General features: G+C 34.5%; 2 protein-coding genes across 2 annotated transcripts; both read left to right on the forward strand.

The window, feature by feature from the left end:
* Nucleotides 1-1,028: 1,028 nt before the first annotated feature.
* On the forward strand, nt 1,029-21,669 carry LOC123538461 (uncharacterized). The gene is made up of 24 exons (XM_053529904.1): nt 1,029-1,710; nt 2,672-2,767; nt 2,988-3,077; nt 3,462-3,521; nt 5,747-5,854; nt 6,179-6,286; nt 6,615-6,722; nt 7,777-7,884; nt 8,175-8,282; nt 8,611-8,718; nt 9,002-9,109; nt 10,336-10,404; nt 10,772-10,873; nt 11,342-11,410; nt 12,386-12,445; nt 12,935-12,994; nt 14,675-14,734; nt 15,491-15,602; nt 16,223-16,327; nt 16,528-16,598; nt 19,043-19,198; nt 20,534-20,710; nt 21,147-21,403; nt 21,613-21,669. The coding sequence occupies exons 1-24, from the start codon at nt 1,374-1,376 to the stop codon at nt 21,667-21,669; spliced, it is 2,694 nt and encodes an 897-aa protein (XP_053385879.1). The 5' UTR covers nt 1,029-1,373.
* Nucleotides 21,670-23,622: 1,953 nt separating this feature from the next.
* On the forward strand, nt 23,623-26,350 carry LOC128550744 (tyrosine-protein kinase Src64B-like). Its single transcript, XM_053530451.1, has 3 exons — nt 23,623-24,154; nt 24,360-24,497; nt 24,993-26,350. Exons 1-3 carry the CDS (start codon nt 24,010-24,012, stop codon nt 25,238-25,240), a joined length of 531 nt encoding a protein of 176 aa, XP_053386426.1. The 5' UTR covers nt 23,623-24,009; the 3' UTR covers nt 25,241-26,350.
* The last annotated feature ends 206 nt before the right edge of the window (nt 26,351-26,556 follow it).

Below are 26,556 nucleotides of genomic sequence, written 5' to 3' on the forward strand. Positions count from 1 at the left end.
AACTAAGAAACCGCAAACCACCTACAAAAAGATATTCCATAAATGTATACTCAAAGGAAAGGTGTAGCGATACACCAAACTCTTAGGACTTCTACAGTCAAACAGTTCCTCTCTAAGGTATCTATAGATAAAACATATGTGACATAATTTTAAAAGAAAATGACATGCTTATATCAGAACAATTAAAGTATGTGAATTATTAAACGATTTCTATGAAAACATCGCGAAAAATACTTACATAAGTATAGACGACACTCACAGAAGTATTCAAGAAAGAGTTCAACCTTAAAACCGAAAGGAAGTCGACAGAATTTGATACCTCTGGCTTTTTTGTGTGTGTGGACTAATTGTGGATAAACTGATTCAATGCGTACATTAATTATTTCTGTTTCAGATCAAGATCATGATTTCTGAATAAAACCAAATGTGTTGAAAAAGGGCACAGTGCTGAAAAGAAAATCTTCGGACGTATTCTTGTGAACCTCATGATGGATATAGTTACCAAAGTGTGTCATTCTATGGTCTAAAAGTCAGAATCGTTTATAGTATCGAAGTCGTTGGTCAAATTGACTTGTTTATAATAGTTAAATAAAGTAGATCTTTTGATCTTTGGACAGCAAAAGCTGACACGTGATAAAAAGAATATTTCATTTGTGACTTTCCGCATTGCATCTATTGAACTGTTGAATTATTGATAAATTGCTCTTTATTATTTTATTCAGGTCGTTTAATATTAATATGAAAAGACACTCGTGTAATATCCTCAGGCTGTATTTACAAAATGCAAAATACTAATCTCTTATTACATTGAACTTCTGGAACAAAGTGCACAAATTCTTTTTAGATAAAAATCTGATGCTTTTTCGGTAGTACATATCGCAGCAGTTAATAACAATGCCTTCATTAAATGACTGAGATATAACTGTCTCAAGTGAATTGGAAATACATGCATGAGATTACGCTGTTTATTTTGATAACTAAGAATTTCAAGTGTTTTTAAAATATGTTATCTTACTCAATGTTCATGTTAACTCATACTGATTAAATAGTACTATTTTAGCCTTGTTATGAGAAACCGGTCTCAATTAGATAAACTAGATTCAAATTGTGAACGAATTTTTCAAGGTTAAGTAGTCAACATTTGACAATATACGGACTTTCGTAGTTCAAAGGTTAATATCCATGTTTAAGTGTCTCATGGGTGTCTTAAGAATTCAAATACGTAATTACTATACGAATGACTATTAAATAAAACGATTTGGTTGTCTTACTAACTAGAATGTTTGTTTTCGGTATTAAAAAACTTCGGATGACGTTTTTGTATTCATGTATATTTATCTACTAAAACTGTTAGATAACTAACAATAAACGTAATGGACGCAATGGAAATCAACAGACTAAGTAAACCAAAACTAAAGAAGCTTGGTAACTTTTGGTTTCTTGACACCGAGGGCAAACTGAAGCGCCTGAATTGCCTAAACAATGCTCAAAATGTGTACATGGAGGAGAACGTTATTTTCGCGGATGATTCTGTTTTCCAAGTTGACATAAGTAGTAATAAAACGGTAAAGATCACGAAGGTAGAAGAGGTGTTTGACTGTACAAATGATGATGATAATCATTTTACACAAACAAATGAAAATGATGCTGAAAATTCTGAAGTATGTGTAACCACTGGAACTATTCACATTGAAAGTGCAGCGCATAAAGGTGAGAAACCATATATTATTTTCAACCTTATAACAAAAAAATTCTTCTAAATGTTTACTTCGTTTTCTTAGTCATATTTCAGTAAAATGATTGAACAAAAGAAAAATACCCTTGATTTGCACTGATGATAAACGTTATCCGGTCAAATTATAATGTTATTGCACAGATGAAGACAAATGTTAAAATACTTCTTTGAATTTCATGAAGTTATATGGGACAGACAATAGTAAAGTCAGACACTTGTCAGGTCAAGCAGTTATCATCCGAGTTTAAAATACATTTGAGCCGCGCCATGTGAAAACCAACATAGTGGCTTTGCGACCAGCATGTTCCCTAACGGTTTCTCTAATTGCAATAGGCTTTTAAAGCGTACAGCATGGATCCTGACCATACTGCGCGAATGTGCAGGCTGGTCTGGATCCATGCTGGTCGCAAAGCCGCTGTGTTGGTTTTCTCATGGCGCGGCTCATTTGTCTGTTGTTTAAAGAGTGTTGAGTCCAGTGGCGTTTGCGTGTTCTTTTAAGGACGAAACAGTTATTTTGTATACAGATAATAAAACCATAACCATAGATTGTCCTTATATTTACAGTTCTTTTCTCTTGCACATTTTAAAGATGTAGATAACGTCAGGTGTCAGAATAACAAAAGTCTATGTCACATCACAATGTAATCTTCACATGGCCAAATTTCGTTTTGCTTATGTTAACGTATCGTATATAAACAACTGTAGCCAATCAAGTGGTCTGACCTCCTCTGGATAGCCCCTCCTTTGTGATAAAAAAATATTTCAATTTAAATGCACATGTATAAAGCTTCATCAACTAAGCAGAATGTTACACAATTTGTATCTGAATTCGTTTAAGGGTGTATCTTGTTTATCTTACTAAACTGGAAGAATTTATGAGCACAAAGATAAAGTATAAAACACAATCATTATATGTGACAAATTCTCATTTCATAGGAACTGTTGAATGCCTAGATGACAATGTTGTAAACGACTTGACAATTTCTGATGTGTTCGTCGAGAGAAGTCAGAATGCTTGTAAAAATACAGAAGGTAACTCCCGGCCAATTATAATTGTTATAGAACTGAAATACGTTACATATGTGTTAATATGAATTGTGAAGATATTGGAGAAATTGAATAATCTATGTACGAAGGCAATCAAAATAAATGTCCACAGCTCTATTCAGTTGCATCGGCATTATATGTAACATTTTGTGTAAGCTGCTAATCAAATTCGACAGAATTCAATATATAATTACTAATTTTACAGGATCTGTTGATTGTCAAAATGACAATGTTAAAAATGACTGTGAGCCCATTGAGTACGCCCGAGATGCTCTTATATTTACACCTAAAGAAGGTAACGTCAGTATTGATAGGTATAAATTTGGAATTGGTTACATTACTAACAACCTGATTATAATTATGTCGATGATGGACCTCAACATCATCAAACCAGAAATATCACAAAATACATGTCAGATCACATCTCACGTTAACATAAAGAACCTTACAAAAATTCGAATAGTTTTTGTTTTGCCTCTTTGTTCATCTTTAATATTTGGCATGCAAAAACTACTTTTACATGAAATATCACTTCTTATGCAGTTTATATATCATACGATGCAATATGAGCCGAATCAGACGTAAGAGTGTTCCTCAAATTGCCGATCTTACAATGTTGCTGAATAGTGAAAATATTTGTGAATTCATTTTTATTCAATCAAACCTTTTTTTATTTTAGACAATCCCGATAGGGGCGAAATACTTGAAATTGACAAAGAAGAGTATGTACCTGATGAAGGTATGCACATAAATGTCAGATCTTCACTATGTTGTAATAAAATAAAATGATATCTCCATTGGTAGATAGGGCATATTTTAGTGTAAAATTACGATGTATTGTCAGTGTCAAGCTGTAATGCTGCGTTTACACTTTGTTTTTGGATTTAACGTCGCACCGACTCATGATATGTCATATGGCGACTTTCCAGCTTTAATGGTGGAGGAAGACCCCAGGTGCCTCTCCGTGCATTATTTCATCACGAGCGGGCACCTGGGTAGAACCACCGACCTTCCGTAAGCCTGCACTTAGCCACGATGTCCACGATGTTTTATTACGAAACCAACACGATTCGGGTCAAGATCTGCCACGATTTTCATCACGTTCTCTCACGATTATCACGATATGCTATCACGTTTTGTCACGTTCTGTTTAGATACCTCACGTTATCAAGTTTTGTTAAGCTCTCCTACGATTTATGGCCACGATTGGATCAAGATTGTCACGTTTTGAGCACGATTGGAGTATAAATAGGAGGCATGGGTCATCCTCTCATTCTCTATAGAGATTCCAAAGAGGTACGAGCTATGCATCCAAGAGATTAACAATATGCTGAATTTGCAATTTTCGTGTATGCCTATAATAGTTGGCTCGTCGGCGGCAGCAACAAGGGACGGAACATGGCAGAATAAAAGAGAGAGGTAGGAGAAGAAGAAATAGAAAGCCGTAGAAGACCTGCTAGTGAGACCATGGTTAAGTGGAAACCGAAGGCACCAACAGGGGCAATACACTCAACTTTCCAACAAAGAACTCAGGGTTGAAGATGTTGGCTCCAACGTCAACTACGTAAGGATGCCTCCAGATCTAGTGGAACTTAGAATCGTGTTTCCAAGATCCCCATACGATGGAGCATCAAGGTCTGGTGCGCTACGTTAAGGTCTGTTAAGCTGCATTACGCTGTACAACGATTTCCACGTTCTTTCACGCTCTCTCAAGATTTAAGATAAATCGGGATAATCGTGGCAAAATTTTTGACTATCACAAATTTTGTCACGATGCTTATGCTGCGTTTACACTTAGCCACGATGTCCACGATTTAAGAGAAGCGTGGTGAGCGTGGGGGCTCGTGGGATCGAATCGTGGTGATCTTGAGGGAACTTGGTGGAATCGTGATGATCGTAAGGATCGTGACAAAATTTTTGACAGTCAAAAATTTTGCCATGATTATCCCGATTGATCTTAAATCTTGAGAGAGCGTGATAGAACGTGGAAATCGTTGTAGAGCGTAATGCAGCTTAACAGACCTTAACGTAGCGCATCAGACCTTGATGCTCCATCGTATGGGGATCTTGGTGAACTTTGAAACACGATTCTAAGTTCCACTAGATCTGCAGGCATCCTTACACAGTTGACGTTGGAGCCGACATCTTCACGCCTGAGTTCTGTGAAAAGTTGAGAGTATTGTCCCAGTTGGTGCCTTCGGTTTCCACTTAACCATGGTCTCACCCACCAGGTCTTAGGCTTTCTATTTCTTCTTCTCATTTCTCTCTTTTATATCCTGCCCTATTCCGTCCCTTGTTGCTGCTACCGACTAGTAACTATTATAGGCATACACAAAAAATGTAAATTCAGCATTTTGTTCAGCTCTTTGATGCAGAGCTCGTTCCTCTTTGAAATCTCTGGAGAGAATGAGTGGATGACCCATGACTCCTATTTATACTCCAATCGTGCTCAAAACGTGACAATCTTGATCAAATCGTAACCATTAATCGTAGGAGAGCTTAACAAAACTTGATAACGTGAGGGATCTAAACAGAAAGTGACAAAGCGTGATAGCATATCGTGGTAATCGTAAGAAAACTTGAGAGAACGTGATGAAAATCGTGGCAGATCTCGACCCGAATCGTGTTGGTTTCGTAATTAAACGCTGCAGGTAGTAACAAAACGTACTGAGAGCGTAAGAAAGCGTAGAAAAGCGTAGTAATACAAAATTCGTGCAATAAATCGTGGAGCTCCGAGCTTTTCTTTAAATCGTGGACATCGTGGATATCGTGGCTAAGTGTAAACGCAGCATTACGATCATCACGATTCCACCAAGTTCCCTCAAGATCACAACGATTCGATCCCACGAACCTCCACGCTCACCACGCTTCACTCAAATCGTGGACATCGTGGATATCGTTGCTAAGTGTAAACGCAGCATAAATAAACGTAAACTAATACTTGTATAGTATTTTTTTTACCAGGATCTGTTGAATGCCCAAATGACAATGTTGTAAATGACTTGGATGAAACAGTTTCGGATAGGTCACAGGAGACCGGTCAGGATGCTTGTATATTTAAAAGTAAAGAAGGTAATACTCAACCAAATCTGGTAGTTACAAAACTGAAACTAATTACGAAATTAACAATCTGATTGTAATATAATTATGCCAGAAATTTTAGATTATGAAATCACACAGGCAAAAGAAATACGGGTCCCACAGGTATCTGTCAGATCATTTCTTTACGTTATTGTAATAAAATGAAATAAAATTAAAGTAGGTAGATCTTCACGTTGCTGTAATAAAATAAAAGAGTATTTCCATTGGAAGATAGGACATTTCTAAGTGTAAAATTACAGTGTATTGTGTCAAGCTGTAAATGAACATATAATTGTATGGTGTTTCTTTTTCTAGGATTTGTTGAATTCCCAAATGACACTGTTGCACATGACTGGGATGAAACAGTTTCGGGTAGGTCACAGGAGAGCGGTCAGGATGCTTGTATACTTAAAAGTAAAGAAGGTAACACTCGACCAAAACTGGTAGTTACAAAACTGAAACTAATTACATAATTGATAATCTGATGGTAATGTAATTATGTTAGAAATTTTAGATTATGAAATCACACAGGCAACAGAAATACCGGTCCCACAGGTATATGTCAGATCACTTCTTTACGTTATTGTAATAAAATAAGATAAAATCTTAGTAGGCAGATCTTCACGTTGTTGTAATAAAATAAAAGGATATTTCAATTGGTAGATAGGACAAATCTGAGTGTAAAATTACAGTGTATTGTAAGTGTCAAGCTGTAAATAAACATAGAATGATATAGTGTTTCTTTTTCTAGAATCTGTTGAATGCCCAAATGACACTGTTGCACATGACTGGGATGAAACAGTTTTGGGTAGGTCACAGGAGAGCGGTCAGGATGCTTGTATACTTAAAAGTAAAGAAGGTAACACTCGACCAAATCTGGTAGTTATAAAACTGAAACTAATTACATAATCTTATTGTAATGTAATTATGCCAGAAGCTTTAAATTATCAAATTACAATTGCAATAAAAACATTAATAAATCAGATCACTTCTTCACGTTATTGCAATAATTATAATGAAATTATATTTTTGTAGGCAGATAGGAAAATACTGACTAACAAATTTAAAATGTTTTGTAATTGTTCAACTGTAAATGCAAATCGGTTTCGACAGAATACCATATGAATATGGTTAATTTTATAGGACCTGTTGAATGTCTAAATGACAATTTTGTAAATGACTCGAATGAAACAGTTCCGGATGAGTCAGCCGAGAGCGGTCAGGATGCTTGTATATCTAATAGTAACAAAGGTGACACTTGACTAAATCTGGTAGTTGCAAAACTGAAACTAATTACATAATTAACAATCTGATTGTAATGTAATTAAGCCAGAAATTTTAGATTATGAAATCACACAGACAAAAGAAACACGGGTCCCACAGGTATATGTCAGATCATTTCTTCACGTTGTTGTAATAAAATAAAAGGATATTTCAATTGGTAGATAGGACATATTTAAGTGTAAAATGACAGTGTATTGTAAGTGTCAAGCTGTAAATAAACATAGAATAATATAGTGTTTCTTCTAGGATCTGATGAATGCCCGAATGGCACTGTTGCACATGACTGGGATGAAACAGTCTTGGGTAGGTCACAGGAGAGCGATAAGGATGCTTGTATAATTAAAAGTAAAGAAGGTAACACTGGACAAAATCTGGTAGTTATAAAACTAAAACTAATTACATAATCTTATTGTAATGTAATTATGCCAGATGTTTAGATTATCAAATTACAACTGCAATAAAAATATTAATAAATCAGATCACTTCTTTACGTTATTGCAAGAATTATAATGAAATAATAGTTTTGTAGGAAAATACTGAATAACAAATTTAAAATGTATTGCAATGGTTCAACTGTAAATGTAAATCGGTTTCGACAGAATTCCATATGAATATGGTTCATTTTATAGGACCTGTTGAATGTCTAAATGACAATTTTGTAACTGATCGGAATGAAACAGTTTCGGATGGGTCAGCCGAGAGCGGTCAGGATGCTTGTATATCTAATAGTAACGAAGGTAACACTCGACAAAATCTGGTAGCTATAAAACTGAAACTAATTACATAATTAATAATCTGATTGTAATGTAATTACGCCAGAAACTTTAAATTATCAAATTACAATTGCAATAAAAATAATTAATAAATCAGATCACTTCTTCACGTTATTGTAATAGTTATAATATAATAATTGTTTTAGGCAGTAGGAAAATACTGAATAACAAATTTAAAATGTTTTGTAATTGTTCAACTGTAAAATGTAAATCGGTTTCGACAGAATTCCATATGAATATGATTCATTTTATAGGGACTGTTGAATGTCTAAATGACAATTTTGTAAATGACTCGAATGAAACAGTTTCGGATGGGTCAGCCGAGAGCGGTCAGGATGCTTGTATATCTAATAGTAACGAAGGTAACACTTGACTAAATCTGGTAGTTACAAAACTGAAACTAATTATATAATTAATAATCTGATGGTAATGTAATTATGCCAGAAATTTTAGATTATGAAATCACACAGGCAATAGAAATACGGGTCCCACAGGTATATGTCAGATCATTTCTTTACGTTATTGTAATAAAATGAAATAAAATTTTAGTAGGCAGATCTTCACGTTGTTGTAATAAAATAAAAAGATATTTCCACTGGTAGATAGGACATATTTAAGTGTAAAATTACAGTGTATTGTAAGTGTCAAGCTGTAAATAAACATAGAATAATATAGTGTTTCTTTTTCTAGGATCTGTTGAATGCCCGAATGGCACTGTTGCACATGACTGGGATGAAACAGTTTCGGGTAGGTCACAGGAGAGCGGTCAGGATGCTTGTATACTTAAAAGTAAAGAAGGTAACACTCGACAAAATCTGGTAGTTATAAAACTAAAACTAATTACATAATCTTATTGTAATGTAATTATGCCAGATGCTTTAAATTATCAAATTACAATTGCAATAAAAATATTAATAAATCAGATCACTTCTTCACGTTATTGCAATAATTATAATGAAATAATATTTTTTAGGCAGATAGGAAAATACTGAATAACAAATTTAAAATGTTTTGTAATTGTTCAACTGTAAATGCAAATCGGTTTCGACAGAATTCCATATGAATATGATTAATTTTATAGGACCTGTTGAATGTCTAAATGACAATTTTGTAACTGATCGGAATGAAACAGTTTCGGATGGGTCAGCTGAGAGCGGTCAGGATGCTTGTATATCTAATAGTAACGAAGGTAACACTTGACTAAATCTGGTAGTTACAAAACTGAAACTATTTACATAATTAATAATCTGATTGTAATGTTATTATGCCAGAAGCTTTAAATTATTACATTGCAATTGCAATAACAATTAATAAATCAGATAACATCTTCACATTATTGCAATACGAGCGTAATTATAAGGAAATTATATTTTTGTAGGCAGATAGGAAAATACTGAATAACAAACTGAAATGCATTGTAATTGTTCAACTGTAAATGCAAATCCGTTTCGACAGAATTCATTTTGTAGGACCTGTTGAATGTCCAAATGACAATTTTGTAACTGATTGGAATGAAACAGTTTCGGATGGATCACCCGAGAGCGGTCAGGATGTTTGTATATTTAAAAGTAAAGAAGGTAACACTCCACCAAATCTGATAGTTATAAAACTGAAACTAATCACATAATTAATAAACTGATTGTAATGTAATTATGTCAGAAGCTTTAGATTATTAACATGTGTCACTGAAAAACGGGCAGGATACTTGTATATTTAATAATAAAGACGGTAACTTCTGGCTTAATCTGATAGTTATAAAACAGAAATTAAAGTAATTACATAATTGATAAACTCTTTATAGTGTGACAATGTCAGAAAAGTTAAAATCACAACATGAAGGCATTAAAACAAATATCGATAAATATACCTTATTTCACTTATGCATGCTTTTTTTACAATTTAATAAAATATTCTTTCCACAGGCAGACAGAAAAATACTAAGAGTAACGTATAAAAATCGTCGATATAGACTGTAAATGCAACTCGAATCCGACGGAAATCATTCTTAAATAACACGTTTTGATAAGATAGAATCTGTTGAATTGCAAACGAAAATGTTGTAAATGACAGGATAATACAGTTTCTGATAGGTCGGTTAAGCAAAGTCAGGACACTTGTATATTTAGAAATCAGAAGGCAACGTTCGGTCATAGCTATGAAACTAAAATAAGTTGTATGATTGATTATCTGATTAAATGAGACAATATAAGGAACCCTGACTTAAAGATCAAATGAAGTATCTACAAATCTTCATTCGTACAATGTTTCACACGTTCACGTTACTGCAGCAGAACGAAACAAAAAAATTAAAAGGGAGGCATAAATTGTTTGTTATTACGTTGTATTGTAATAGCTGACACGATAAATGCAAATCAAATTCTACAGAATTCATTATTATAATGATTCATTTTATAGGACCTGTTGAATGTCCAAATGCTTTAGATCACTGGAATGATATAGTTTGGAAAGAGCCCCTAGAGAAAGGTCAGGATGTTTCTATTAAATTTAAAAGTTCGCTTACTTATTGCAGTACATTGCAAGAGCATTTACAATTACATGTAGGAAAGTACTAAGGGTAGAATCACTATGAATTTTAACTGTTCAGATGTAATTCGAAAAAGGTGTATCTGTCTTAAATTAATGCAGACAAGCTTGTTGTAATAGTTATTAGCTGATTATATACACTGTGATGCTGTAAATAGCAAGGTACAAAATTGAATGCTGATATATACAAAGTCAATTACGCTCTGCAAAGAAATATTTCAGCTGTTGTAAGATATGGATAATTCGTTTCCCCTGTTTGAAAATAGTATATCAAAAACTATCTAAATGTTTATATATTCGGGAACAGAAAATATTGTTGGAAGTGCCGAATCAAGCGATGTTGATTCTCACGACACGGACATAGATGTGGATCTTGAAATGGGTCAACAGGAGTATATTTCGGAAGAAGGTTGGAAACTAGTTTAACTAGATATCTTTACGTTTTGTGTACTTACAGTAGTAATTTAGTAATTTAATATGAAATATGTCAATTAATAAAACGGATATGAGTTCATATTGATAGTAACAACATTAAAATCTGAAATATCAGAATTAAGAGAACATCATGACTCTTCAACAAAAACTATTATAAAATATTCAGATTGTTGGATTTACCCTTGAGAAACTAACTTCTTCAGATGTGTTTGTCAGCGTATTTTTGGTAAAAAGGTAACTTTTAACAAGCCGATAATGAAATGAATCATCACTTAATATTTCATAAGAAAGATAATACAGCTTTGCATGTATCAAAATGTCACAATAGAACAGATTTTGAAAACAGGAGCTTTATTCGGTGTTGTTTAAATAAATGATATGGTTTATCAAACATGCAGAACTGCTGGGGTTCTTAAGGAGACATTTGTTAAATAAATTCCAGAAGATTCGGATGTGGACAAACAGCTTGAAAGAGGTCACGAAGATGTTTTACTCGACGAAGAGCAACAGTGTAAATATATACAATATCATTAGTCTTTATTCTTTTAACGTTCCAAAAGTATTTCAATGCCTAAATTTCTAGATGTTCCGCAATATTAGAATTCCAGCCCTGTTACCACAGTAGAAAGAGCACAGAAATATTAATCGAAAATTAGCAAATCAGGTCAGCTCACTTTTTACATGTTGTCTGTGACGATTTGAAAGGAGACAGTGTATTTGAAATCATTCGTTCTCCATTTCTGATTCATCTGGGAAGTTTTATGTTACGTGCTGTTTACTGGTACACATAACTTTAAACAAAGAGGTGCGTTATCGAAATGAAATTGTGTTTAGAAGTCGTTAAACCGATATCAAGTTGGAAAACAAACAGAACAACCGAAGGGCACAAGTAAACGCTTTAAATAGGGTTAGTATTATTCAACAGATTCAGCCATATCATGTTTGCTATTAGTTGGCTTGATTATATTCTAAGCTTTAAAGCTTACATATATTTGATGTACCTACATAGTGTCATTCTGTACTACACGTGGCACCCTGTACTCGGTTTTAGCGTTGTTATCGTTTCTATTCAAGCCGAGACTGCTAGTATGTCAATGCTCCATTGCATTCCATTGCTGTAGGATTGCTGCTCGGAAGGCCGTTTTGTTGGAAATTGACTTTGAATATGGAATATTTCTATGTTATTTTTCCAAATGAAATTCTTATTGGTATGATCTGAATTCTCAACAGTCCCCTTCAACTTCATTGACGTGTGAATGTCGTTAAACGTCGCTCTTTACTTGGGGTCTGTGCGTTCTTGTCTTCATGGAATTTATTTAACATTACTGTATATTTAAGAATTTAAGAAAGTAGAACTTACTCGCACCAAGCCTGTCATTACAAATGTAATGGACCTAAAAGATATTAGAGTGATGTTTAACTGCCGATCCTACTTTTTTGCTACGTAGTGCTGGTTTTTATTTACTCAAACCTTTTTTTATTTCAGACAACCCCAATATGGACGAAATACTTGGAATGGGCAATGAAGAGTATGTACCTGATAAAGGTATGTAATATACGAATGATAGATTATATAAAACAATATTCATACCATTGAAACAGAGTGTTTATATAGATGATCTGCATTAACCATGAAGAAATTTCTAGTTAACTAATTGATGTTTGTTTGTAATAATTAGATAAAAGCCTTTCACAATGCAGATTATCTATCTGTTGTATAAATCACACAACCAAGAATATATGACGGCACTTAAAGGTAGGGGCTGGCCTCGGGGAACATCCAGTATGGGTAAGCTCCAGGAACACACCTTCCAGAAGCAAGCTGGATGACTTTTCACAAGGCTACCCGGGCTGAAATCTAAATCATCTATCACACGCGATCCGAAGACGGAAACTTGAACCATTCACCGAATTGTATAACACAGCTCCTCGGAACATTTGTCAAGGAAAACAAATCACTTAATATTAACATTTGTAGATCTTAGTTGTCATATTTTGACTGATGTGACAAAAGTTTCTTCTTTGTTATATGTAGAAAAACAAGACGTAGAGGAGCTATTTGAAATGGGACATGAAGAATATTCGTCCAGTGAAGGTATGTCTGTATATGGATTTCTTACAAAATCTATTATGTGTTAACCTTTTACAGTACAATGGAACCTTCTTTAATATACTTATTCTTGTCATAATGAAGAATGCAGGAAGTTGAAGGACAGATTTGATGAAAATATTACGCATTCCGACACGAGTCTACTTCTATCCCATCATATCTTGTATATACACGAACAATACCAGTGCTAAACGGTAGTAAATCAGATTTTAACAAATATGGTAAGCAATGAGCTAAAACGTTGTATCTGCTGGTATGTAAAGTCATAAACACATTTAGGTCTCTGCAAAATAGCTCAGTAACATCATGCAGTATGACGTCATTAAGGTGTGACTACATACACAACACAAGATCAAATAACATTTTTATTTCATAATTCAGGTCACTATTAGGTTGCAAATTGTTAAATAACGTTATAAATTAGCCTCTAAATTTCGTGATACGATGCTTTCCATGTAGCGGCCTATGAACCGTATGCTGAAATGTTGTTTAACAGCTTGTGCGAATGTGTGCGTGGTTAGAATCAAAATGATATGTTCCCTTCTGTTAGGTCACAAACCTGTAAATAGGATTCCCTATATAGTCTATATTAAACTGACTTTTTTTAAAGAGCTGCGAAAATTAGCCAAACTTAGCTAGAACAATTTCAGAGAACAAATCCTTACCTCATTTTTAAGAGTTTCGATAAAACTGATATAAAGTGAAGAGAAAAGTAGGTGTCATGTATCCTCTAAGAGGGATTTCTCTCGTCTCATTTGCTTACTGTAACTCACATCAAATTCAAACTGCTGTGACTTGAAAATACTATTCATGCTATTCATGATAAAACTGAGTTTCACTTCACCAATACAATCTTCTCTCCCATTTTTCCTACCAATATGTCAAAAATACATCAACAATGGAATTTAAAAATAAACCAGCTTTAATTAAGACCTCTATGGCCATGCCAAGTGAAAAATTAGTGTTCAAAAACATGTCCGCCATTACTCGACCAGATGGCTCCCACGCTGGTTCCTTTAAAATAGTTTAGCCTTTATTGGTAAATAAAGCAGTCGCTTTGATGGGAATATTAACAAATCTCTTTTTATGATCTATTGATTTAAGAAATAATAAGTTCCCAAACGTGGTTTATCGCAGAATAACCCGAGTTTTGAGTTCTTATGCGTAAGAATATATCACGAAGGCCTACCTTCGTGATATATTGTTTCGCATAAGAACGAGAACGAAAAACTCGGGTTATTCTACGTCAAATCACACTTGGGAACTTATTATTTCGATTCTAACACGACATACTAGTATCAAAAATGTTAGAAAAAAGTGGTAGCTACTTTTTACGACCGTACTACGCACCTGGATCGGATGAAGTCATTGCACGCGAGTGGTATATTGCAGGATAACCCGAGATAGATTTTGCTCTACAAGTATATAGGTTATTTGCTGGTCGTGTTAGAATTAATGATAACGTATTCGAAACTGTTTATATTTAACTCAGTGATAGGAACACAATATTTTTTTCTTATAAAAATGTATATATACACAATAGGTAATCAGTTCTTATAGCAGAGTCATCAATTAAAATTGTATAAAACGTTTCGCCTGCAATCCATATCTTTTGACCTACGGGGTGTCTTTGAGACTGAGAGTGATTCTGTGATTAATTTCCAGATTCTTCAGATGCAGATGAGAGGCCTAAACCGGACAATGTAAACGGTTCTCCTCTGAAAGGTTAGTTTGTGTGTTATTCACATAATATTTGCCCCCTTAAAGCAAATTGTTTATACTGCAACACACAAATGCATCTGTCAACAAGTTAGATGTAGGTAAAATAGAAAAGGTGGAAACTTCACAGGTCGCTCAACACGACAAATATGAAAATGTTGCAGGCTCGGTTTGATTGAGCCTGTTCATGGACGGTGGTGGAAATGCACACTACCGTTCACGCCCTCTAGCCCCAGGTTGAGCAGAACTCAACATTTACACATGCTAAAAGTACAAAAAGCAATTTTGAGACATCCGGAGATGTATTCAAACCATGTCTTCGCCGTTTGTTTCTATTCTCTCGCATAATATCTGAATTTGTTTGTTTTGACAGATGAGCCAAAGTTTGAAACTGAGCAGGAGGAGAGTGTACCAGCAAAAGATCAAAATTTAAACAATGTTCTCGTCTTACTCTGTTCACTAGAAAGTTTAAAATACATTTTAATTCCCTGCAAAGATACACCATATCAGTCATTTTAAGTTCTGCCTGACATCAATGTCATTTACATTATGCAACAAAATGTTTGAAGTTTGTTGACTGATCTGTGTGAAAACATATTTTTGAATGTTATAAGTATACCATTGTCATATTAAAATGGTTAAAATGGACAGTTTTGAATGTTATACAAATAAAACCCCAATAAAGATGCATGTTTCTGTTCTTTTTATGTCGATATGCAGATATGGTACAGCCTTAAAAATTGAACGATTCTTTTTTTTCAGGTGTATCGGAAGTTGTCACGATGAAGGCTCTGTTTGACTTTGAAGCTATGTTTGAGGATGAAATCAGCTTCCGACAAGGAGACAAGTTAGATGTTGACAAGAACTTACTAGAGTATGTAGATGAAACTTATTATGCTTATTATGTAGTTTCCCTCTATTTTTACTTTAAGGCAGTCACAAACATCATCACCTAGCAAAAAGATAGAGGCAATGAAACATCGGTAACATAAAAGCTTAAGAATGAACATCTGCCTACTAGATAAGATTTGAGAAACAAATTAACGTATCGTTGAACGAAACAACGAAAGAAACATTACTGAAAAAATGCTTATTGGACGAAACATGAAACTAGACATGCAGGATTTAATATATCCTTGACTATGCTTGTTTAGAGTTTGATCCATTACAAAGGGTTTACCTTAAAACATCTAATTAACCTGGTCGTTTTCTCCAAGAAATCTAAGTTGTTGTATTAATAAGATAAGGATAATCAGATCTATCAAACCTTTTTAAAAGTATCCACAAACACTGTAAGCACAATGCATCTTATTATTTTGATCCCTATTCAGTGAATCAGTGTGCTAACATATTCAATGAACGTTCCCACGTGTTAAGACTCTATCGCTTAACACATAACTGAATTTGTTTGCAATTTAATTTACAACTAGTTCCTACTTTGTTGTGTTCTTAAAATCACATAGATGATTTCATGCAAGAATATAACTTTTACAGCCAAGCTTCGTTTTGGTTTAATGCCCTCCACCAGACTTCAGGGAAGAAAGGGTATATTCCAAGAAGTTATGTGACGAAAGATGACGGCCCTTTACAAATTCATGAGTAGATAACTTTGTTATTTTTCCCCCATTAGATGATAATGCAAAATTCCTTTTCATACATGTATAATAAAGAATTTCTAGAACAGAATTGGTAAAAAATTGAGATTTTATTGGTCTCTTTTAGCTTTTAGACACCTTAGATAACAGATTCATTTACAAGTATCTTCAAGTTTTGTGGGTTATTGAAAAAATATGTTACAGAGACAAAGATGAAAAACTGCTTCATGATCCCTCCACCCCAACTGGTAGCTATCTTATTAGGAGAGCAAAAGGTAATATTTTCTTCGTTTCCATCACTCATGTTGGTTTAAATGTTACTTAGAAAAACGTTAATTTTCGTAAATGGCGTTTTCAGAAATGTTTGGTACCAACAAATATTCTTTTATTATTACCACAATCAGCAGACATAAGTAGAGCGACGTTGAAAAATATCAGTTCGAACAAATGTCTTATGTATCAAAAAGGTATTATACATTTGTACAACATTTACCTTAAATAACTGTAATTTAATACGTTAATGATTGTGTTGCCAGTTACCACATCTTTTTTTATTCAAGTATTATTGTTCTTTTTGCAAGTACATCAACGTAAACTTTCGAAGTAATATCAAATCCAGAAACCGAAATTACACTTTGCTTTGCAAATGACTGAAAAATCTAATTGGTTGTGCGAGCATAGGAAAAATGAATTGGTTTTCATATTATTTCAACCGAAAATGCTATAGGGTGAAAACTATCATATTACTAGCATTTGTCTCATTTCTAAAATGGATACTGATTAAGCAGTAAGACAGACAAAAAATGAATTGGTGTTCATATTATTTCAATCGAAAATTCTATAGGGTAGAAAACTATCATAATACTAGTATTTGCCTTTGTCTAACCTGGATACTGATTAAGTAGTAAATAAGATAGTTATTGACACACCCTATAAACGACTGTACTCTCTATTTCCTGTTGCGACAATCAAAAAATAAAAAAGACAGCGGAGTAAAAATCAATTATTTATTACACGGAATGTTATTTAGTTTAACGATAAGTGGCATAAATATGTGATATGGTGATCATAATTTGAAACAGAAAGTTACGTTTTACAATGCGGAAAACATGTATATTGTTTGCATCGATAATCCATGATATTTTCGACTCGAATTTGTGACTGACACCGTATTCCATTTTGCGACTACAGTGGGCGATTTATGTCCTTTAAGGGCAAAAATAAAATAAAAAATCGATACCAAAAAATCTGTATTGATCAGTCGTTATGTATGTTATGTCATTTAATGTCAAAGTACTAATCCATTTGGAGTGGGGAGGATCTGTGAGTCGCTATCATACCTTATTATATAATCAATTGAATGCTACAGAATCGTTTACATGTTAGTATTCCGTGTTAGTTTTACAAGCATATACTATAATAAAATACAGAATGATAAACTGAAAGTATACACAGCGTTCCTATTATGTCTTGCCAGAAATTCCCTATGGAATATTATCTGGAAGTCACGCGAAGAGATGTTACCTTTAGACAGAAGGGGACTATAGGTCGACACCCGTCTGCAAACAAAATGATCCATCCTCATAGGGTTGTCTGGGAGTACGGAACTTCCGTAATCCTAGAATCGGAAGCTAGAATTGCAGTACCGTAATCGTAGCCTCTGCCATTTTATTAACTATTGCACCCAGAAGTACCCTGCGGCTGGATATACAGCCGTCGTGTATACTACCTGTCGTGATTTCACCGCTATTTCTCATGTTTGAAATACTTTTCATTTTACAGTGATAACGCTTGCACATGCCGGGAATCTGTCCTTGCGGATTAAGTTGTTTTCATTGCTAAGCCTGGCTCAGTCAACTTTTGTTTGGTTAAAAATGGCGTGAGTTCTACCTCGTCCTTTTTAAATGTCATCGGCAGATTCAGAATATTTTAAAGAAACATTTAAATAGAAAGCTGTGTGTCATTTGGTAAGTATAAATGTACGAGAAATAACGGTCAAATCACGGCAGGTAGTAAATACGATGGCTGTATGTCCAGCCGCAGGGTACTTTGCGATGATATATCGGTTTCAATTGTTTGCAATTCTAGAAAGTATAGTCTTGTTCGGACACATCTTCTCATGATGGTGAACATTTGTGCCAAGTTATTTCAGAATCCCTTAATGTATGGCACGGACACGAACAATAGACCCTGTTTTACCTTCACGTGTCACAATAAAGAGAAAAGGAAAAGTAAATAACGGGCATTAACTACAAATTGCCGATGTTTATGTGTAAAGTTGGAGAGAGGTGTAATAGTATTCAAGTAATTGCACGACCAAATTTATGAGGACACACATACAAACAGGATGAACAGACAGATGGCATAGTGATTCCTATATACCACCCTCCTCCAAACTTCCCCTCATCGATATGGGTTCGAGCCTCACTCGAAGCGTTGAATTCTTCATGTGAGGAAGCCATCCAGCTGGCTTACGGCAGGTCGGTGATTCTACCAAGGTGCCCGCTCGTGATGAAATAATGCACCAAAATAGAAAATATGATGCATCATACAAAAGGCGAACAATATGCTACAAATGGATTTACTTATACAGGTACATGGGATGTTTAATGGACAGTTATAGATTGTATGCCTATTTGTATAAATAACACTATTTCCTCATCGGCATAAAACATGCTGTCACAATATTCTTTGACATAACCTTGTTGTTTCATTTTAGACGATGCATTGTTCATATTATCTGTCAAATTAGAGAAGGAAACAAACAGTGAACCAGTGAAACATTATAAAATAAGATATTCGGAAAACAAGGGGTACTACATAAGTGCAAGGCGATATTTTGATACTCTGCCTGACCTTATCCGTCATTACAGTTGTAAGTGCAAGTTATTACAAATTATAATTATCAATATCAATACTTACGCATGTTTTTTGCCTAAAGTAATTATTCATATATAATGTAATTGTAACTTTTTACCATTCCTGTGTAGTTGAGTTGCCTACAATTAATTTCAAGTAATGAAACACGATTTGGGTGCTCGTACAAGACCTACAATGTACATATTATGTATATCGCAGTTTGGTATGAAACAAATATGCGTTTTTAAAGTTAATTTGGGCTAAAGGCTTTCTTATTTATTTGAAACTCGCCCCTGTATTTCATACCCAGATAGGAACTATTAAACAGAAATATATATTTATATCTATGACTCTGTGTTCTTTTTGTTTCTTTCAAATTCGTTTAATTGATCAATTGCTGCGTACCTAATAAGTAATCCATCCCTCAAACGAAACATTCTGAGCCGAACGTATTCCAGGCACGTTTTCTTGAGGCAACTTAAAATGGATGTATGTTATGCGTGTCGACAACCACGGACAGCCGAGCATTGTGTGTTCTCAAGATTTCTCTGCTCCGGGTGTCAAACATTTTATGTAAGAAATAATCTAAAGCAAAAGAGTGTTTTACAGACCATGTACTATAACACTATCAGTATACACCGTTTATGTACGACGGATACGCAAGACGTAGTAATAATTTTACGAGGCGCAGTCCGAGATGGAGTAATTAAACGTACGGCGATATCGCCGATATAAATAGTATTCTAACACGACTAGCACATAATCTATATACATACAGCAAAATCAATCTAGGGTTATTCTGCAATAACCCACGCGCGTGCAATGACGTCATCCGATCCAGATGCGTAGTAGATACCATTTTTTCTTACACTGTTGATACTAGTATATCATGTTAGAATCGAAATCACATGTTCCCCAAGTGTGATTTATCGTAAAATAACCCGAGTTTTTCGTTCTTTTGCGAAATAACAATCACGAAGCCGGCATTCGTGATATATTCTTACGCATAAGAACTCAAAACACGGGTTATTCTACGATAAACCACATCTGGGAACTTATTATTTCCTAATTAAAACACGGTTTTGCTATTAATTGTTTCGTTTCTAATATGCTTTTAATCTAGTAAAACAGTAGATAAGATATGTAATTAGCGCTCTCTCTTGGTCGCAACAAAAAGATGACGTCACCGCACGTTAACGTGGCGTTATTCTAGCGTAACTGTGTTTTAACAGAGACAAGGATATTGGAATGAACTATGAGTGCAACAGCTGTGCGCAGCTTCATCAATGGAAAAACAACAAGAACGTATATAAATTATTAAGTAATTAATAAGCATTTATATTGTGTTTAGGTGTCTCTAATGGCTTATGTTGTAAATTGGAAAATCCTTGTTTGGTAAACCCACCAGCGCTACCGATTTCATGGTTAATTGGGCCCAGGTTGTATGAAGTAACAAAGGAATCAGTAGAATTAATCACGAAAGTTAACCAGAATGTTTCAAACCCCTTTTTTGGAGAACATTGCCTAGGTAAGTTTTAACAACTGTACGTTCCTACAGAAAGGGGACAACTGCTGAAGGTTTTCCCTCAAAATTTCAATGTCTCAAAAACTAATTTATATCATGTTTTTTGTCAAAGTTTGAAGCTTTTTATTGCCTTTCACGTGGATGTATATAGACTGCAAATTAACCATTTTAAGTCATGGATTTTTTATATAAACTGTTTTGTTACATAAACTGAGGAAATACTCAGCGCTACTAGTATTTGGTTTATGATACATACAACTGAAAATGGCCAAATGAAAAGAGCATGTATTCTGTATTCCGTCAAATGAGGTCCTTTAGATTGTTTTAGTAATTGTAGTTTATTCAATGAGAATTATTACTTTCTCATCTTGTGAAACATGAATGTTGCAATCCTAAAATGTGATTTTGCAAGAGATTTCTTTACGGTCTGAATCTACAGGTACATTTGGTAATGAGTTTGTTGGTGTTAAAACACTGGATGATGAAAAAACTCCAGTAAAGGATTTCCTGACTGAGGCTCTTGTTTTAAAAGACTTGCGACATGATAAACTGGTTCGGTTGATAGCTCTATGTACACAGTCGCCGCCATTTTGGATAATTACTGACACACTGACAAAAGGGGGTTTGCTTACATATTTGCGTCAAGACTTGGGGACGGGTTTGAACTTCGACAACCTCCTGTATATCGCTAGTCAGGTATTACATACATTTGTCTGCAAACACGTAAACAGTAAGACGTGCGAAAAAAACTCATTGTGTCTGTATGTTAAGATTCTAAGACATTTGTTAATAATGACTAACCCACATTGTGTATGATTTTAAATGCGCACTGTTTCAATAAAGTGAATATTTATAGTTCCAGAATTACAGAAAGTAATTTGCATTTTTGATTATGTTCGTTTTAGCTTGAGCTCACGTTTTTCTTTTACCAGAACACTAAAATATGGAACCTAATTAGATGACTAAACGCAATCTTTAATGTTTACAAACATGATGTTTACGAAAACTAACAGCACAGCTCGTTTAAATGGGTCAACCGTGTTGTTGTACATATAAAATAGATTGGCCCCGTTTATAGGCTGGTCAGGGCTACGGATGTGTATTGTATTTTGCCATCGAAACGTTCCTATAAAATACTTCTTCCCCTTCCGTTTAGATCCGTCCATGTTCACAAACATGTTCGTTCATTTTATGGACTGTAGTTTGATTGGTCAATTTAATACGTTACCCATAGGTAAGACCGTATCTACGAAGCACACAAATACGGCATTATTATAAAAATTACATAATGAAGGAAATTATCCCCACATGAATGAAATATCATATGATCAACTTTGCTCTTTGAAGTAATTTTAATGAATATACACTGGATAAGTTACCCTGTTAGCTTGATCGTCTAAAGCTCACCAACAACACGTTCGAGCACAGTTTCATCATAAGAATGTCGTAAAATTATACTCGCATTATTAATAATGTTAATAAATAAATTACTTTTACTAGGAATGAAGTTTAAAAATAAATTCTTCCAGATCAGTTGCAATAGGTTCTAGGGGAGGTAAGCGCTGCGTGAAATTGCCACAGTAACGCGAGAAGAAACACCCAACATTCTACGATTTGTATACCAAAACCGCGTACATGTTATATTTTGTTACAGAAGTAATGTTTATATTTACAATAGAAATATAATATTATTTGATTTAATGGCAGTTTTGTTTTGGCAACTTTTATACTAAACAAGTTCGTTGTTTTGGAAACATGCTGAAAGTAAAATGTAAAAAATGCTTTGTCTCCAATTTGCTTCAAGGCGGGGGGGGGTGTAGATGTAAGCAATTTTATTGTTTAAACACCGGTTTTCAACTGTATTTTGGGTTATATCACACTTGATACAGTCTTGAAGTTAACATTGTTTCGCACTGTGTTGCATTGTTTAAACAACTTTTTCCGTGTCGTTTTATTTTAATTTTGTATAATTTATGTTATTTCCTCAGCCAAAGAGACGAATTTCGAAAGTGATATACTGCAAACGATCAAGAAATCATTATAGCAACAAAGTATCGTGTAACAATTATAAAAACACAAAATAAAACTGTCGCATCTAAACTGTCGATAACATTTTTTTTCTGGGGAACCTCAAGTGAAAGGATTTAATCGGACAGAAATTAAGCTCCAACACCCTGCTCTCTGCATTCAAAAATAACCATTGGGCAGAAGTAAAACCTACCTACATTTATTCCACAATATGTAAACTACAGAATAATTGCAAAATAAAGAACTTTTACCACATGTAACTTAGCAAATATAAGTATTTTCAAAGATGTCTAAATCTTCACCCTTCTGTGTCAGAGGTTAAATTCACTTTAAACAGCAAGAAATGGCTAATCAAATGTAAACTGTCCATTTTTGTACATAAAATCAATAATAAAATAAATCTTGAAAAAAAACAGTTTATCTTACTAGTTGAAAAAAAATATAATGAATAAAAGTTTGGTCCAAGTGAGGCATAAACCTACGCACTCCTAAAAATTAGTAAGTAGGTTTATAGTAAGAATTGGATACTCTTCAAAAAAGAGGTATACTATTACGGGTCCGTCTATTTACCTAACAATCGTATTAGGGAGGTAACATGACTAGACCATAATCATTAACAGTCCGGGTAGAAACCCACCCTGAAACCGACAAGAAAATTGCCTCATCAGTACTTCAGTGCTTTGACTATTCAAAACGTCATAATAGTGTGCGATACCTATATGTGTGCGCTCTACCGATAATCACGTGATGTTTGCTAATCTTTTTTCATAAACAGGGAAACCCTTTAATATCAGAAATTGTGGACGAATATTATTCATTTTAAATTTATTAGGAAAACAACGATTTTCAAAAGAATTTGCAGCATTATAGTAGAATACAGCATTTTTGAAAAGCTGACACCACGATGTATGGGCTAGTCGCTTTAAATGCTATACGTAAAATATCGACTAAATATCTTTCGCAATCAATAGTTAATACACAAGCGGAAATATTAGATATTTAGAAAATTGAAAGAAATGTGTTAAATACAACCGGCTGTTAAGCATTCTTTGAATTTGAGTTTTTGATTAAATTTAAACACACGAAGCAGAAATGCCATCGAACTGATCATCACGAGAAATTCATATTTCCTGTCTGAATACGTTCTTTACGACTGATCTATTATGCCTGGATGAGCTATGAATGCATGATTTCTTGTAATAACATGTAACGAATTGGTATTGATGGCAACTGACACATATTACTGATTACATTATTTTCAGATAGCTGATGCAATGGACTACTTATCAGAAAAGAAAATTGTACACAGGAATTTGAGAGCATGTAATGTTCTCGTTGGCGTTGACAACAAGATAAAAGTATCAGGATTTGAACTAGCTAAAATATTGGATGATGACGACACATGCGCCAGTTCTTCTGGTGAGATTGTCTTCTTGAGATGTAACTTTACTTTCGGAGTGTCAGTACTATCAGTGATGCGACCCGTAAAAAAATTATAAAAAAAAAATAAATGTTTAAAAGCCATAAGGATATCATTAAGCATGATGAATTCATAACCGTACCGCAATGTAATCAAGACTGAAGAGATTTGAAGTATACGGAGGAAAACAAATATATGTTTCAGTTACAGAAAGTCTGATCCCATTGAAATGGACAGCACCGGAAGCCGCTTTTCAGAAGAAGTTCAGCGTCAAGTCTGATGCATGGTCATATGGAGTATTGTTATATGAAATCATTACGTTTGGAATGGCACCATATCCAGGTTTCTATTGTAGTAGTATTTTTGGTAAACACGAGTGAAGGGAAGAAAAGTATATACAGGGCCGATAATGCTTTTATAAATATCAATTTCGAAAGGCGTGACCGGTAGAATGATTCAAATAAATGTCTTAGTATCTAAAACCATGTAAGCGTGCATTAGCTTCGGTTGGAATGTTAATAATGTATTGCTTATACACTTTGTGCATCAACAGAAAACTACCGGAAATTAGATAAATTTATAATGCGAGTTTTCTGAAATGTTTCATCACGTACTTTGGGACATCTGTATAGCCGCTGACTTCGAATCGCTTGTCCTTCATCCAAGTGGATTCGAAATTTCGCTTGAGGTAAAGAATAATTTCGTGTGAGGAAGCCATCCAGCTGGCTTGAGGAAGGCCGTTGGTTGTACATAGGTGTCCGATTTTACATCGAAACAATTAAATACTCTCATGTACATTAATGCCGATACTGACATACATTATTTTGCCTTTTTCAGGGATGACCGATTCGGATGTGGTACATCGTGTCATCAAAGGATATCGAATGCCTATACAAAGGAAGTGCCCAATAATGTGTCCAGACCATTACTATGAGATGATGATCAAATGCTGGGACGCAATCGCTGAGCGCAGACCTTCATTTGCTTTTCTTAAAGACTTTTTCGAACATTATAATGTATATACGGAAGAAATGGAATTTAAATTTGATTATTATCGTTGTTCAAATACACTCAATAGTAGTTAATATGCTATTTTTTTTCAATAAAGTCAAAAAGTTATTACAGATATAAGTGTATTGCTAACTAGAGTTGACTGTGTTTGCTTGTTTAGTTAATATATGAAACTGGTTGTGTTGTTAACCTAATTATTTTTCTTGGACTACGCTCCAGGACCAAACTTTGCTTTTCAAGTCAGTGCGAACATCTCCATATAAATCAGAGGTTAAGAACGAATGATTTCAGACACAACGTTTTCTATCAGTGTTCACGGAGAACATACACCTTACCCGTGGATCGAGCTAACGATCCCGAGCCAAATGCTATGCGCTATCTGTGTTGAGCTAAGTCAGCGGACTGACCAAACTTTTACGACCACCTTTTAAGATATTTGGTAAAACTAAGTGTTGCGGTAGAAAGTTTTTTATTAGTTTTAAAGAGTAATATATGAGAAAGCATACCCGATATGAGTGACATAGAAATATATGATATTTTATCATAATAGCTCCAAAAATGAACTACATCTACGACCGGAAGATGCCTCCGTGATTTAGCGATTAATACCTCAGTCACACATATGGCGCGGATAGCTACGTCCAGTCACGGATAGAAACGTAGTTATCCGTACGGATTGATACGAAGGTACGGCTCAGGTACGGATCGATACGGATAACTACGTTTTTGTTCTTGGCTAGACGTAGCTATCCGCGCCGTATGTGTGACTGAGGTATAAGGTCGCTAACATCAAACCACTTTTCCTCATAAATGTTGGTTCGAGATGTCTACCCGTGATGTAATGATGCCCGGCGGGTCACGTGATGAAATAATTCTGTGAGAGGGACCTGGTGTCTTCCCCACCATGAATAGTTGAAACATCGCCATATGACCTATGACTGAGTCGTCGTGACGTTAAGCCCAGCGAAAAACCAAAAACAAACAAACGACCGGGAATTTTAACGACTTCTTCGCCTCATCATTTGATGGTCATTATACGTTCTATTTTCAGATATCAGTCTAATTTTTGTAATAAATACGTACTAGGAAAGACTTACTTAGGCGTTTCATGAATATGATTTCACACATTTGAGAACTGACATTTAGTAGAGAGAAAGTCCTATCGATAATGTATTTAGTAAATATACTTTCACTGATGATGACGACAACGACAGCTTCCAACTGATGTTAGAGCATTGATATTGATTCTTCCACTGATTACTATATCCGGAAATAAAAAAAGTCATATTATTACTACGTATTACTATATCAACACATTGAATGAGATTCGTTCAGATATGGATATAAATGGGCTATTTCGGTCAGATGTTGATAGAAAATGAAAATTGCA

Source organism: Mercenaria mercenaria, chromosome 18, assembly GCF_021730395.1.
Source record: "Mercenaria mercenaria strain notata chromosome 18, MADL_Memer_1, whole genome shotgun sequence".
Taxonomy (NCBI): Eukaryota; Metazoa; Mollusca; class Bivalvia; order Venerida; family Veneridae; genus Mercenaria; species Mercenaria mercenaria.